The 16,463-nt window shown below is 37.3% G+C and overlaps 1 protein-coding gene across 1 annotated transcript in view; it reads left to right on the top strand.

The window, feature by feature from the left end:
• LOC113409518 (thioredoxin domain-containing protein 3-like) overlaps positions 1–15,594 on the top strand; it is a 25,507-nt gene extending 9,913 nt beyond the window's left edge. The window contains exons 7-15 of the mRNA XM_026663534.1: positions 3,560–3,636; positions 4,981–5,073; positions 6,918–7,078; positions 8,078–8,256; positions 10,238–10,382; positions 11,375–11,482; positions 13,359–13,510; positions 14,329–14,473; positions 15,357–15,594. Coding sequence (XP_026519319.1) covers positions 3,560–3,636; positions 4,981–5,073; positions 6,918–7,078; positions 8,078–8,256; positions 10,238–10,382; positions 11,375–11,482; positions 13,359–13,510; positions 14,329–14,473; positions 15,357–15,594 — 1,298 coding nt within the window. The remainder of the gene's footprint in view (positions 1–3,559; positions 3,637–4,980; positions 5,074–6,917; positions 7,079–8,077; positions 8,257–10,237; positions 10,383–11,374; positions 11,483–13,358; positions 13,511–14,328; positions 14,474–15,356) is intronic.
• Positions 15,595–16,463: the final 869 nt, after the last annotated feature.

The following is a 16,463-nucleotide window of genomic DNA, read 5'->3' on the forward strand; positions in this document are numbered from 1 at the left end:
GAGCCCAGGGCTGAGGCGGCAGGAGGTGTGTGTGGGGGGCAACGGTGGGGGGTAGGGGGAACCCAGAGCTGGGGCGGCAGGGTGTGTGTGTGTTTGTTGGGGAGAGCCCAGGGCTGGGACGGCAGGGGGGTGGGGTTGGGGGAGTGAGAGCCCAGGGCTGGGGCGGCAGGGGGGTGCAGGTTGGGGGCGTGAGAGCCCAGGGCTGGGGCGGCAGGGGGGTGCAGGTCGGGGGGTGAGAGCCCAGGGCTGGGGAGGCAGGGGGGTGCGGGTGGTGGAGAAAATCCCAGGGCTGGGGCGGCAGGGGGGTGCGGCGAGGAGCCCAGGGCTGGGACGGGGGGCAGCCAAAATTTTTTTTGCTTGGGGCGGCAAAAAACCTAGAGCCGGCCCTGCCTTTCACATACAGTATTCTCCAGAGTCTCACAGAACCGAGTCTAATTTTGTTAGTGGTACATGTGAAGGACAAAATAATCACAAGATCTGTAGCTACATTGTTTTTTCTGAGATATTCACATGTGGCCTTTTACATCTGGCCTACCACAAGAAGTGCAAGCCAGAATGACTGCTCATGCATTTTAGAGCACAGGCTTGTTTTATCGCCTGGTAGAACTAGTGACCCAATGGAGAAATTAAGGTAGATGAGTAAAACTACCAGCTCCCTGGATTTACAAGATTTAAAAGAGGAAAGGAGGAAAGTCAAATTAGACACCATCTACAATCCAAGCAGTTGTAGGCCAACTATCTGGGAGGTCTGCAGTATCGGCAAAAAGCAAAACAGGCCCAGGGAAAAAGGCGATTTGCAGGGTAACAGTGATACAGTATTTCCAGCCCTTTAGCACGTCTATCCAGCTCTTCTTCATTGAAACAACACTATTGAAATGCGACTTCAGCACTTTCATGCAAGAATTAGGGCAGTTGCTTGTTTCAGGAAGGTAGTTCTTTTCAATCTCTGTTAAATTTATCACTCCTTAGCCCTAGCTCCTCGGGCTGTAAATCCTTGTCATTCTCCCCAAAATAGGATTCTGCAAAGGCAAATCTCAAAGAAGAAAGAAGGCTAAGTAAATCCATTTATTCATATCTGAATATCCGTGACAACATAGCAGAATTTTTGGAAGCTTTCACGTTCTTCCCTCGCTAACTTCGAGCACTCAGCATGTAACCTTTAGTGATCTGCCACACACCATCCTTGCATCTCTCCTTGCTAGTCATTCCATACTATAAAGACCCTCCACCATTCCTTCCATAACAACTTTCATAACATCACTGTGCCTAATGTGACCAAAGTACATAAGTTTACTTCTCTTGATTTCTGACATCAGGGTCTGCTTCTCTTCACTAATATTTCTAACATGGACAAAAGGCAAATGCCTAAGAGATGTACAAGAATCTTCACCAGCACCACATTTCCAAAGCTTCAGTTCTCTTCTTGTCAGCGATATTATCTTCCCACCATTCACATCCATAAACCACTATGGAAAAAAAAAAAAGCTTTTCACTAGTTGCATCTTTGTACATTTCAAGATGCCACAGTTTTTCTCAAAGTCATCCCTAGTTTTTCTTCCAGTTTCGCTGGAACAGCCTCCTTGGTTGGATATTTATGATCCTAAATAATTAAATTCATCTACTGCCTCTACAACTTGTCTGTTAACTGTGATGCCCTCTTGCATCCTGGTTTTATTAGCTGTGTTTAATGTTCATGCATTTTGTTTTCATTGTATGCAGGAATAATCTGTATTCCTCATTAGTTGTTTTTGCAGACCAAATGTTTTTTCCACTGCATTGGTGGATGTAGCAAAGAGCGTTGTGTCATCATGAGATCTGAGGTTGATTAAGAGAGGTCCACGAATGCACATCCTAGCCCCTCCACTTTGCTAAAACCTTCCAAGGCTTGTCTCATAATAAATTCTGTGCATACGTTAAAGAGGCTTGGGGATAAAATAACACCCTGCCCAATGGAAAACCACTCACTGTTGCCTACTACTGTTTGCACCGTGATCTATTGGTGGTGGTAGAGACCTGCAATTAGCTCAATAAGATGCTTTGGAATCCTCTTGTCTGCTAATATCTTCCAAAAGATAGTCATGTCAGACCATATCAAAAGCTTTTGAGTCGTCAGTGAGGCACGTGATCTATGAGTGATTGTACTCTATGCATTTTTCAATTATGTGATGGATGTTCATGATTTGGTTACTTGTGCCTCTTTGAAACCAGCTTGTTGGGGTGATAGTTCTGCTTCTGTCCTTCCTTTCATGCGATCCTAGATTATGTAGAGTAGAACTTTGCTTGTGTGCTATGTCAGATGATATGATAGTTACTACACTCTATTATGTCTTCCTTATTTGGTAAGGACAGAAAGATTCCCTACATTCAGTCCTCCAGCCAATTTCTAGTCATCCATACATCATTATAAGTTTTCCACATAAGATCAGTACCACATTTGCCAATTGTTTTAACAATTCTTCAAGCATGTTATCTATCTCTGGTGCTTTCACAGTCTTCATTTTCATAATAGTATGCACCACTTCCTCTTGCAGGATTGATGGCTCTGGCTCCGGCTTTGTACCGTTTCTGTCATCCTGTATTATGAGTCTCTCTGCTGAGACTACATATTGACACATTAATCTCTCCACCTACATTTAATATCATCACCCTCAGTGAGGACTCTGCCATCATCATCTTTTATAATATTTTATCATGGGGAAAACCTTTTAATAAGAAGTCTGACCACTGTGAACATACCATTCATGTTATTACTCTTTATAGTTCTCTTGCTGTTTATACGCATGGAAGTCACCTGAAAGTATGATGCAGAACCATATTGACTATGTCATGATATAGCAATGCTGGAGATCAAGTGTCCAATGGTCAGACACTTTCCCAAGTGCCAACTGTGGGTCAGCTGTTAACCTCAAGCATAAAATTAAAACTTACTTTTTTTTAAGTCTATTTACCTCTAAATGGTGTTATGCAAGTATCTTTCCTCTGCAGATTCTCACTTACCTGCCCTCTTTCCTGGCTTTTTTCAGAGTCTTTTCCCTTACAGATAACAGAATGAAACTCAGCCCTTTATAATCTTGTTTTGAATGTTGAACTCCACAAGCAAGTGTTAGTGCTGCCCCAGCATTTATAGTTGTAAATGATTCCAGGATTTGCAATACTGAGGTATGTGAGTCTGCTGAGGCAGATCTGTACGTACAGGGAGAACTCCACTTATAAATAAGTAGCTTTCCTTTCTCTTAATGGATCTACTTCATATATATATACACTCACCCTCCCTTATCTCTGCTTTCAAAGTTGTAGCATTAAAATCTGAGCAGTTGGGAAAAGGAATTGCATCTCAGTGTGTGATTCATGTACAGAGGATTATAATCCACATTTGAACCTCTTCTGCTATTGGTTCCCAGGACCCTATGTCTTGGTGAGCAGAATCCAAAATTAGTAATCTATTAAAAGGAAGACTATGGAGAGCTCAGGTTGTAAGTACAGAAAGTAAATTAGCCTGTGTATATATTTCAGTAAATATATTTATAAATATGCATATGTATTCTTCCTTTTCCTATAGAAGGAGTCATATACACTGTTGCAATTATAAAACCTGATGCCATTGCAGATGGAAGAGTAGAAGAAATTAAACAAAAGGTAAACAAGATTTTTAAAAAACCCCAACCATCGTGTTTGGTTAAGTTCCAAGATAGGGAAATGGGAGTATAATTGTATATTAATTTAGGACAAAACTGTACAGCCAGATCTGCTAATATTTATCCTGTAAAACTGACAAACGTAAAATGATTGTGGCTGGAGCAATATGATTTTCAAGTTGATGCTCTTTAACATATTTTATGTTACTAGAAGAGGTATGTACTGAAGTATACTATGCAGATCATTGATTGTCACACAAGTATTCCAGTTGAAGCGTGATAAGTTGCTTACATAACCTCCCAACAGTTTCTTATTTTTTCTGCATTTGATGGTAGGGGTGAGAGTTAACCATCAATTCTGGGACAGGGCAGATGAGTCACAGAAAATGATTTTACAAGTGTGGAAAATATTTTCTTTGCCACAGCAGTATCTTTCAAAATTCTAGACATACAAATAAACCAGCTCAAATTAGCCAGTCCGTTACATACGTGTGTGAATGTCTGCAGACCTGCATAAACTCATGCTTATGGGAAAGTAAAGTCACAGGATATACACTGGTAACAATTTAGATGCATAGGCAGACACAACATTTGGTTAAGGAGACATCATTTCTGCCTCCAGAACATAGTGCTGGAGGAATGCTCATTTCAGTTCCAGAAATGCTGAATTGTGGACATACACACATATAGTGTATGCTGTGCAGTGAGTACACATGGTGATATAGATCATATCAATGCATGCCTACTCCACGTACACATATTTCTACCACGCTAGTGGAAATTTAAAAAAAATAGATACTCATGTTATTTCTGCATACTAAAACCAAAAAGCGAGTACACTATAATAAAAAGTTAATATCTACTTTATAATGGCGGTAGACCAGTCTCTCCTAGGTATGTACAAATACTTTACAGGTACATGACTGACTGCTGCATAATAAAGATTTTACTGTCAGTCATTAGGAATGATTATGTGCTGCCTTCCCATAGCTTTGCTTTATTTGCACTACTGGAATCAATAATGGTAAAACATGTTTTACAAACAGTAGAGATTTTCAATAAAATCTGTATATTGAGGTACATAATGTGTAACAAAAGGCTTCTTTATTTTAATGGGTGTCACACTTGAACACAGTGCAGTACTTTGAAAAGCTGGAAATTTAGTTGGGCGGAATGAAGAAGTTACTATATTTGTGATATTTCATATTACCTCATTTAAGATTCTGCACAAAAATCAGTCAGTTTTTTGAATCATGGCAAAAATATGTAAACAAACTAATATTGCTGATTTGCTATATGTCACCCTCAAATGCTGCTGAACCTGGTGGCTGCTCTGTAATTGAAGATTACAGAAGCTGGCTTTGTCATTGCGGCAGAAGAGGAGAAGACATTAACTGAAGAGCAAGTTAGAGATTTCTACAGTCGCAATATAGAACAGGTAAAAAGGTTACACAAATATAGGTGGCTATATTGATAATAATATCATCTGTATGGCTTGTAAAACATGTATAAAATGTAATTGATTCCAGTTAATTAAAATTATTTATGACACAGAGAGAAAATAAAATAAAATCTTCTTTGATTGGTTTTCCAGTCCAGCTCCTGTACAATGCCTATGGTTGTTGGTGTTCCAACATTGCCTTTAAATAACAATGGAATAACATACAATCCTTGGTACATACTGAAGCAATAGAGGGGCATTTTCCCTAACACAACCAACTCATTAGCCAACAGTGGAATAGTCAGAAAAACATAAGGTAAATACTCTAAACAGCAACAGCTATACATATATATGTATCGTTGTTGGTTTTTAGAGTATTTATATATTAGTTCAGAGGGGGCTGTGAACTGTGGGAAATCAGTTATTTCCTTGTTATTCTCAAAGTGTGATTTTACTCTGAAAAATGAGTGTGTAAAATTAGCACTTATTTACACTGTGTGTACTTAAACTGTTTCAGAATGTAGAATTCTGTCTATTCTACAGGCCAAATAGTGCCCTCATTTACAACTGTGAAATCCTATTGAAAATGATGAGATTACATAAGTGCAACTGAAGACAGAATTTGAAGACAATAGAGTTGCTGCAGTGCAGTTGAGAGCACATTTTGGCCCTTTATAATGGGGATTTTGAATCAATCAGAAAGAACACAGCTTGACTTTCAGATACCAGGCTATGTTTGTAGGACTGGCAGTTAGATAAAACTTCTTATTATTTGTTGATGGAGCAAATTTACTCTTGAAATCACTGAGATTTTTTTGCAATCACTTTTCAGTGTAGAGACACACTTTATGTATTGTACAGTACCAAATATATTTTTCTATTCACTTTCATTTAATTTATTTTTATATGTCTATCATGCAAACTACCATATTCCAAAATGCTTTACACCAAGAGAAGAATAACTGTAGAATTGAGTGTCCTTACAATATGTTCATAAAATCTGAAAGGTAAAATAATGTATAGAGATTAATCAGAATATGAAAAAAGAAAAACTACACATTAAAAAAAGTAAAATACAAATAAATATTCTTGTTTACTATCCTGTTAGTGAAAGGAGAAATATATTATGTAAGTTAAGGGATGGGAGATGTTGGCAGGGGAAAGACTCAATCATATGTTAAAACAAAGAGAGGGTTTAAAGAAAGATTTGCAATGAAGTAAATGGGGGGCTTAGAGGGAATGAAGAGAATTCCAGCACTGGTGGAAAAGTGACTCCAAGTTATGAAGAAGGAGGTTGCTTCCCATGAATGTATCTCTGTGTGTGGATAAAGGCCAAGACTAAAGGAGAGAAAAGAACAGACAAGGAAGTAAGTGCCTGAGAATATTCTGAAAATCAGGAATGCAGTCATAGACTACTTGCCTAATTTACAGAACTTTAAAAATCATGTCAGGAAATGTAGTATATTTTGTTGCTTTACATCATGTGCCTAAGTCCAATATACTGTAAGCATCACATTTGATCTTATCTCTGAGTTATCGGTATATTAGGTTGGGAGAACATGTGGCACACAAGTTGTATGCAGTACTATCATTTCAGTTATCTCAAGATCTTATATTTACTGTAAAGGCTGGGGCATATTTTATAATACTGTTTTCTCACTTGAACTAAAATGGACTTATCACAAGATCTTATAATATATTTCATATAGAATTTTATATGGTGATTGTAAATACAGTAGTGAGATGGGAGCAAGTTATACAGCACATGTATAGTTTGATTTCTGGTGATAAGATCAAACAGTTCTCTTTGTAGTATATAGGTGAGAAATTGTGTTTTTTAGCCTGATTTTGAAGATTTTGTTACATTCATGACTGGTGGACCATCCCATATTCTGATAGTTTCTAAACCAAAGGAAGTAACTGATACTGTTCCTCAATGGAAAGAACTAGGTAGATCAGATGAGTGTATACCTGCAAAGCCTCAGCCTGAAAAGCCAAACAGGTAACTGGAAAAATTCAAATGACACTTATGTTTTATGAATTTACATGAGAAATAATAAAAAAATATTGAGAGCCATATTGTCACATGCCCTTATATGCACAGCTGTGCAGATGCAGAAAGTAAGCAAGTCTCCCTAACCATGTGTGGGCCACACAACCGCCCATTACAACTGCAGTCCCAGCACTTGTGGAAGTGCAGGAACTGTCCCATCAGTGTATTCCTGAGGAAGAGGACAACAATGGGCTATAGATTGCCCCCTTCCTCCCCCCAAATTGCCCTGCAGAGTGGGCTAGGCACACTAAAGGGTGGTGCAACCTGCACAGTCCTATCACAGTCTAATCATATGTACGTGCACTGACCCAATTCAGTCTATTTATATGACCCTGTACTGACATGAATGTAAAGATATTGTTAGAAAGAACCAGTCATTATTCTTTTGTCTTTTTGATTTACAGCTGCAGTAGCCTTCCCTGGATAAATTTTGTCTGACATGATAATATTAGAGTGATCATATATAGGTGATCCTCACAATCATAAACATGCCACGATAAAAAGTATTTCTTTTTCAAAGAATTTCTATAGTGCTGTGTTTTCAGAGATCATGCTTTTAGGTGTATAAAGCATTATCCCCTCATCAATCCTTCTTTAGAAACTGTCATTGTCAGTGTTAATTTTGTTCAGTGAAATGCACAGAGGCTATTCAAAAGTAGACAAGTAGAAACATTGCATGACTGAGATTTCTCTTTCAAAGTACTTATGTATGATACAGCAATTAACTAATACTCTGTTAGGAATGGACAATATCTTCATTCCTTAGAACTGCTGTTTTTTGTTGGAATGCAGAATCATAATAAAAGTAACTGGCATTATATTCTTATATATTTTACTAAAGTATTAAAATACATTTTTTCAGCAAGTCATTAATTGATACATTTGTGTAAAATAGTAAATGAATATAAAGGATACATTAATTTAGATGTATTATTTGTCTCTTATTAGCTTGCAAGAAGTTTTGGAATCCGAGAATATGTTAAATTTATGTGATGTGGAAGACAGTGTAGAAGATGCTAGCAGGCAACTCGCCTTCTTTTTCCCAGATTTTGGTAAAAAGAAGACCAGCCAAAATGCTGAAAAAACATTGGCCTTAATTAGACCTTCTTTATTAAAGGAAAGACGAAGTAAGTGATCATAACTACATTTTTCACCTGCAGTACACAAAGAAGGCCTTATATTTTGGATTTCAAAAATCCTGGTATCTTTTAATAAATAATACCTAGTTTTTATATAGCGCTTTTCTCCAATAAATGTCAAAGTGCTTTGCAAAGTAGGTCAATATAATTATCCCCATTTGGCAGATGGAGAAACTGAGAGAGCTGAACTGATTTTGTCCCGGGTCACCCAGCAGGCCAGTAGTAGAGCCAGGAACAGAATCCAGGCCTCCAGTCCAGTGTTCTACACACTAGACCATGCTGTCTTCAAATTATTTTCTGTGCTCAGCATTAAGTTGACAGAACTGTATATCAGAAAAATACAATTTGTTCATTCTATTCTGTCTTTACATACTTTTGTGTGAATATCATTTTATTTCCTAGATCAGTTCTTCAAAAATTGCCTCTATAGATCCCCTTTCTGGGATAAAATTGTGGTTTCTAGAAAAATCAGTAAGAGAGTCTAATTGCATTTAAAATATATTTAAATGAGTAATGCTTTCTGCTAAAACAGTTTAGCTAGTATCACTGTCTTTGAGTGGTTGAGCATTCTCTGCCAGGTCCAAGGCAGCTTCTCTGGCTAGCTTGTATAATGTCTGTTACATAGATTTGAAAGAGTACTACTTCGAGCACTCTTCTGACATTTACATGGCATTACCTTCTTGATTTGACATCTAGTTCTCATGCAACTGGGTAAGCAGTTTTGCCGTCCTTATATAGGGCCTGATTCTGCCACCTTTGCTCATGTCAAATAGTGCTTACTTGCAAGACCAGTCACAGAACGCAGTCATAATTATGCCTTCTATTAGAACTTCTGGGCTGTCTGTTGTGGGGGCTGTAATGCTCATTAATATTTCAGAATGAGAATCTGTATTGACGTTTCTTGAGTGGAAAATATGGGTACTTGACACTGAATTATAGTTCCTCAAGTTTATTGACTTGGCAGATCCACAGTCCCAACCCAATTTTTCCCAATGTATTCTGAGTATTTTTGTGATTTTCTGATGGAGTGGAGGTCAGCTGGAATGATCAGTGCTATAATATTAACATTTGTATTTCCATCAACAAACTCATTGAAACTCCAAGTGACTAACGCTCATTTGACTGGATAAAGTTTCTATAAGTGATATTTGTAACTTACTTATGGACATATTATCAGCCAGTGGTATTTGAGAATTTGAAGCCCAATATGAGTGTCTCTCCGATAAGGATGACTTTTAATACTGTAGCAGTGAACAATCATTCTGATCCAGGGCAGTGTTATCAGGCGTACTTTGAGCTACGCTGTGCCCTACCATCTCTGCCATTCACCAAAACAGCTGCAGGTAAAAAAAAGAGGTTCAGTGAAAAACAAACAACAGTAAGTGAAAATCAGTTATAATTGCGAAATCCATGATTTCAACATATTATTTGCTTTAAAAAAAAACCAGCTAGTTAGCAGCAGCTATCAAACTTTAATGTCTAAAGTTAGGTACCTAAATCCACATTCTTCAAACTCATGACTTTGATGACCTCATGATGAATTGGGTCATGCTGCTTGTTGGTTAGGTTTTGCTCTCGAGAAGGAATGTGTGTAGAAGGGTTTTTAAGAAAGTGTAATTGCATGCTACATATACATAAGCAGTCTACCTTTCCTATATATTAGTCAGTGACATCTTCAGAACCTTCAAAGACAGAGAGCTAAATCAAATTAAATGTGACTTCTCTGACATTCCTTCCTTCCTTGATTTTAAAAAGGCAAAAAACTTCTCACTGAGCATCCAAGCAATGATTATTGGACTCCTATAGCAGTTGTTACGAATTATAGTTTTCATATTCCAAAATGAACAAGTTAACTCTTTTGGAAAACTTTATAATGAAATGACTGGAAAAACTATAATATGGAAATATAACAAATATAAAATGAACTAAATTATGACAATGCAGCACTATTTCAATGTTTTTTATGTAGATTCTATTCTGAAAAGGATTAAGGATGATGGCTTTACAATAGCAATGCAGAGAGAAATTGTTCTGACAGAAGAACAAGCACGTCAGTTTTACAAGGAACATGAAAATGAAGATTTTTTCCCAACCCTTCTAGAACACATGACAAGGTACATTAATTGAAAGGCAACAAGTTTGAACTTACAAATGGAAGCAATATTTTTCACAATGCATAATTAACCTGTATAACTCATTGCCACAAGATACAATTGAGTCCAGGAGTTCAGTATGAGTGAAATGAGTTTTATGGATAATAAGAACATTCACAGGTACATCAGACATACTATCCAGAAGCTAGCTACCTAGTGATAGAATTCACTCAAGGAATGGCCCCACCCACTGTAGCTGACTATCTCCAGACTTTAAGAATAGTTAGGTTTCTGAATTTCACTATATCTCTGGGGAATAATTAGATCCCAAGAAAGTAAGTCATGGCAAAAACAGTATTTGAAAAATCAAAAGTGTTTTTATGAACAGTATATAAAAACAACAATAATGATTGTTGTAATTCAGCACATTAACCCTCCTCTACTCACTTTTATTTCCCCCCCAAACATCTGACAAATATCACTCATCCTCCTCTGTTGTCAACAGAGTATGGTAAGTGAGTGTGGCTGTCACTGCAGTGAAAATTTTCCCTCAAGCAAAGTGACAACAGTCATTTCAGGCAGAAACAAATACAATTTCTAAAGAGTTTGTCCAAGACGCTTCTCCCCAACATCTTCACAACATTCTCTATGATCCTGGTCTGGTGATCTGGGGGAAAATCCTGGCTCCATAGAAGTTAATGGCAAAACTCCAATTGACTTCAATGAGGCCAAGATTTCACCCCTGATATATAAGTTGATGACATCCCCTGCATCTAATGGCACTGTTCAGTAGTTTCTTCATTTAAATTACCTTCACCCAATACCCCCCACCCCTGCCCAAAAATATAAAAAATTCACCGGAACTTCAGCTTTTTAAATGTATATTGGATTTTAAATCTCTCCAATATCAAGGCACCTTTTCCCTGGCTACACTGAATTTAATCAAATTATTTTGAGATATTTTAGGGGTATTTTTCAATTGCTTTTTTAATACTAGTCATCTCATTTAACAGTGGTCCAACCCTTGCACTTGCTTTAATACGAGAAAATGCTGTACAACACTGGAGAGATTTACTAGGCCCAAAGACTCTTGAAGAGGCTAAGGAGAAAAGTCCAGCCAGGTAGTATTTGTAATAGCTATACATGATTCATAATCTGCAATATACATCCATAATCTACATATAAATTTAGACCACATTGTAACCAATGTAACTATAATGCTGTCATCTGAAAAGTGATATATGTTTCTGAACGTTTTTATGATTTTCTTGATTATATAGTATAGCACATACAGCGTCAACTGGATTTATAAAAAACAACACATGGCTACTTGTGGCACCTTAGAGACTAACAAATTTATTAGAGCATAAGCTTTCGTGGGCTACAACCCACTTCTTCGGATGCATATAGAGTGAAACTAGACAAGCCATTTACAAGACAAACTTTGCCTCTCTACAAAGGAAAAAGGACACTAAACTATCTAAACTGCTACATGCTACAAGGAGCCACAACAGTAGTTCCCTTAACCCACCCAGCAATATTGTTAATCTTTCCAACTATACTCTTAGCCCAGCAGAAGAGTCTGTCCTATCTCGGGGCCTCTCCTTTTGTCCCTCCAGACCCACGAACATGATACAGTTCTGCGGTGAATATATATTTCACTCTATATGCATCCGAAGAAGTGGGTTGTAGCCCACAAAAGCTTATGTTCTAATAAATTTGTTAGTCTCTAAGGTGCCACAATACTCCTGTTCTTTTTGCGGATACAGACTAACACGGCTGCTACTCTGAAACACATGGCTAGTAAACATAGCTGAAAGTTCAAATTAAAAAAGAACATTGCAAGATTTTGAAGAGAAGAGAGGGATCTCCTTGAGTCATAATGATCAGTTTGATTTATTTCTGTGATTGACACAGCTGACAGCTAATTATTTTCTATTTTCAACTGTTAATTGATTATATACTACTCTGGATGATATATCTGCTTGAAATTGTTTTCTGTTCTACTTATTCTCCTCTTTGAAAAGTGTCCTATGTCTTAGCTAAATGAAATTTGGGTGCCTTTGTGTAAGTATAGTGTTTTATTTATGGCTCAATTTCCTTTTCTGATCTAATAATTTCTTGTAAATATCTCATCAATAATTATGTTAGGTACTTAAGATAGTGTTTGTAACCTTGTTTTCAGTAACTGTTGTGTTATTAAGACATTCACTCACAGGGTCTGTCATCTATAGCAGTGGTACTGTTTATCATTTAGTAAGACCTATTATTAGTATTCATAATGGGAATTAGTGAATAGTTTAAAAATTGCACTAAGGATTATTTATAGCTAAAAGTAGGTAAAACTGAAATTAACCTTCCAAGTCCAGTGTCTTAGGTTACATCTGTGCTACAAGTTAGGGTTGCAATTCCCTGTTTGTGTTCACATATTCACACTAGTTCTCCTCAAGCTAGCACGAGTATAAATAGCAGCGTAGCTGTAGTAACATGGGTAGTAGCAGCAGAGGCATGGCTGAGCTGTGCCAAATACATACTCATCAGTTTCAGGAGGGTTTGTACTTGGCATGGCTCTGCTATGCTACCCATGCTATGCTGCTATTTATATTTATGCTAGCTTGATGAGAACTAGCCCAAGTATGTGTACATGAGCAGAAAATCAAATCCCTAGTTCATAATCTAGACATAGCATTAGTATCACATAGATAAACAGGACACAGGAACATTCTGAAGTAGTTGAACATTCACTGGTGGCAGCAGGCAAGAATGGAATTTTCAAAAGCACTTAAGTGACTTAGGCTCACAAATCCCACTGAAAGCCAAAATGATTAGTTTAGAATATATTCATTTCAAAAGGTTTGTAAGTATCCTTTGTGTCTCCAGCATCCACCATCTCGACCCTCAGAATTAACATTAATTTAGGAGATTCATAGGGATTCTGATACTTATGCATGAAAATGTCATGTCACTGAACTACCTTGTTGTTTTAATAATTGTTAGTTTACGTTCAGAGTATGCAGTAGACAGTGTACCTCTCAATCAGCTGCATGGCAGTGCTTCACCTGGTGAAGCTGAGAAGGAACTAGAATTCTTCTTTCCTGTGGAACACACTTTGGCAGTTATCAAACCCACTGCTGTTAAGGAACATAAAGGTAAACATTCTAGAACATGCATACCAAGCCTGTGGATCTCATTCCAAAATAACTGTGGACCTCATTCCTACAAAATATTAGCAATATAAAATTTGCAATAAGTGATATCAGATCAATTCTTTGTCTTTCCTAAATGCATTTTCAACATTTAAAAACCTTCTTATAGGCATGAAGTAATTCTTGCTGCCGCCCCACTACTGACATTTCATTAGCGAAATTGCCTATGGTTCCTTCCTCTCACAGGCCACGGAGGTGCTGATGAATTAATGTTTTACTATGAGATATATAGAAAGAAAGAGGAAGCTGTATCAAAGAAAAGATAAAACCTCTTTTAGTCATAGAATGAAAAAATGGAGTTGTCTTCTTAAACTTGCTACTGCCATTGTTTTTACCTCTTCATCTAGACCCCCCATTATTAGAAACATTCTCTGTTTTATAGTAACAGCTCTAGTGGTTATTTTGATTTTTATATGTCCCCATTCATTTCTGTGAATCTCACTTTTCCCCATCTTGGAACTATGCAGTTTGATCTTACCAGGCCAGCTGGTGTGTGATGTCACATTCCAACTATCCAATGAGAGATAATAGGATGATTTTTTTTTAATTGTTAATAGTAATTCATACGTTTTATGTCACTTTTTATGTTCAAGGTCTCACTCCTGATTGTTCTGTATTATAAATAGCATGTTAATAGACATAATTACATAAATTTGCCAGAAAACAAATCTAGCAATTTCTGGGATTTTTCAAGGTTATCATTTCTACATGTGTTTAAAATAATGTTAAAAATTAAGACCAATGTATTTTTTTTCTCCTAGATGACATCATGCAGAAGGTTACAAATGCTGGCTTTATTGTATCACAGATGAAAGAAACAAATTTCACCCATGAAATGGCAACACAGTTTTATAAGGCTCATGAAGGAAAACCCTTTTTTGACCAGTTAGTGAATTATATGTCTGAGTAAGTGTCTGATTTTACAGTATTGTGCTATGTAAATGTAGCAGTTATAACTCTGAATTTATAGAGCAGGCAAAACGTTTTTGTTGAACATTGTAAGACTCTTGGAATTCTGCACTTTTGTCATTTTCTGTGTCAAATGTAGGGGATTTTTAGAATTTTTATAAAAAGAACTTTAAATATGTATGACCTTTTTAGAATACAGTGTCTTTCCTTTATTAGGCAGTGGGTTTCGCTTACAGAACCCGTGAACTACACTGAACTGAATTATGATGACCACCTTTTTGGATTTGTTCCTCAAAAAAAGAAAATCCTGGGCAACTACTTATGTCTCCTGACCTTTTTTTTTTTTTTTGCAAACGACGAAGATTGGGAAAATAGGCTAACCGTCTAAACGCTGAAGTTGTTAAGGAATGAGTTGTTTAAGGCTATTGTTTTCCACTTGGATAAACAATAAACGAGACTTTTTCTGTTCAAAGGGTATTTAAAAATCCAAATTTAATTTTAAATATGTGCCTCTTCCAATAGAAAACCACTTCTCTATCTTCACTCTTTCTGCATCCCCAATCTTTCACCATACTTTTCTCCAGGTGGCTTTCAAATGCAGACCCAGAGGGGTATATGAGGGAAATTTGACCGTTTTGTTAAACCTATCACATTATACTTTGGAGACTTTTGACGGTATCTATCCCCTCACCCTCAGAACTAATTTTCACCCATCTCTAAAGCCAGACATACTCTCTTCCTGAAATAAATAAGGAACACTTTTTCCCCAGGAGTTAAATTTTGCTAACTATTCAGTAAAGAGTTTAGTGTTAATGTATGTTCTATAGTTGCAAAGCTCTAGTAATACATATGATATTTATATATCTTGATGATGTTACAGGGGTCCATCAGTGATAATGATCCTAACTAAAGAAAATGCTGTGGAGGAGTGGAGGCAATTAATGGGTCCAACAGATCCAGACGTGGCAAAAAAATCTTCTCCTGATTCTCTTAGAGCTCAATTTGCACAAGATATTTTGCGTAATGCAGTTCATGGCTCATCTAATAAGGATCATGCACTGAAGAGCATTGAATATGTATTTGGAGAGGTTGATCTGAACAGTCTAAGCCACAACTGAGATCTATCAATAACAGTTAAAATGTAAGTCATTAGATGGTTATTCATCTATCTGTCCACCTGTGTTTTATGCTATATATAAAAAGCAGTAATAAAATAAACTTTTTCTCCCTAATGAAATATTTTGTTACTAATTACTACTGTAGAATGTACCAATTAATTTACTAACATGTACTAGACCATTTGTGCTGGTAATGACCACTATAGTTATATTCGCAAAGTAGTCTTCATTATAGCTCACCCCTTAATTAACACAGACTCATATAGGGCTGGAAGGGACCTTGAGAAGTCATCAAGTCCAGCCTCCTAAGCTGAAGCAGGACAAAGTAAACCTAGACCATCCCTGACAGATGTTTGTCCAACCTGTTCTTAAAAACCTGCAAAAATGCACCTCCCTTGGAAACCTCTTCCAGAGCTTACCTACTTTTATAGTGAGAAAGTTTTTCCTAATATCTAACCTAAATCTCCCTTTCTGCAGATTAAGCCCATTACTTCTTGTCCTACTGTAATGGAGGTCACTCACCTCTAGAACACCTGCTAGTGACTGGCTGTGGTACTGCAGTTCTTTTCTTGCCCCAAGTGCTCACGGCAGGCTGCCTGTAAACCTTGGTAGGTCTTCAGTGGCTTGGCATTAAGGGGTATTAAAGAGTCCAGTAACTAACATTCTGTTTGCCCTTGCTAGGGTCTTCAGCCTCAGCTCTGGGTCCTTTCAATTTGGCTCTTTGTTTGGGCTCCAAAATAAGGTCTGTCCCCATCTTGGGTTTTACACCAGTTTACCTGTGGATGGTAGGGGAACCTGGGCCCATTATAAACAGCATGATTTCCCTTCAGGGAAAGGTGCTGATGATCAACCAGCTTGTCCCATCCATG

The sequence above is a fragment of the Terrapene carolina genome, unplaced genomic scaffold (assembly GCF_002925995.2).
Source record: "Terrapene carolina triunguis isolate 2854851 unplaced genomic scaffold, T_m_triunguis-2.0 Scaffold33723, whole genome shotgun sequence".
Taxonomy (NCBI): Eukaryota; Metazoa; Chordata; order Testudines; family Emydidae; genus Terrapene; species Terrapene triunguis.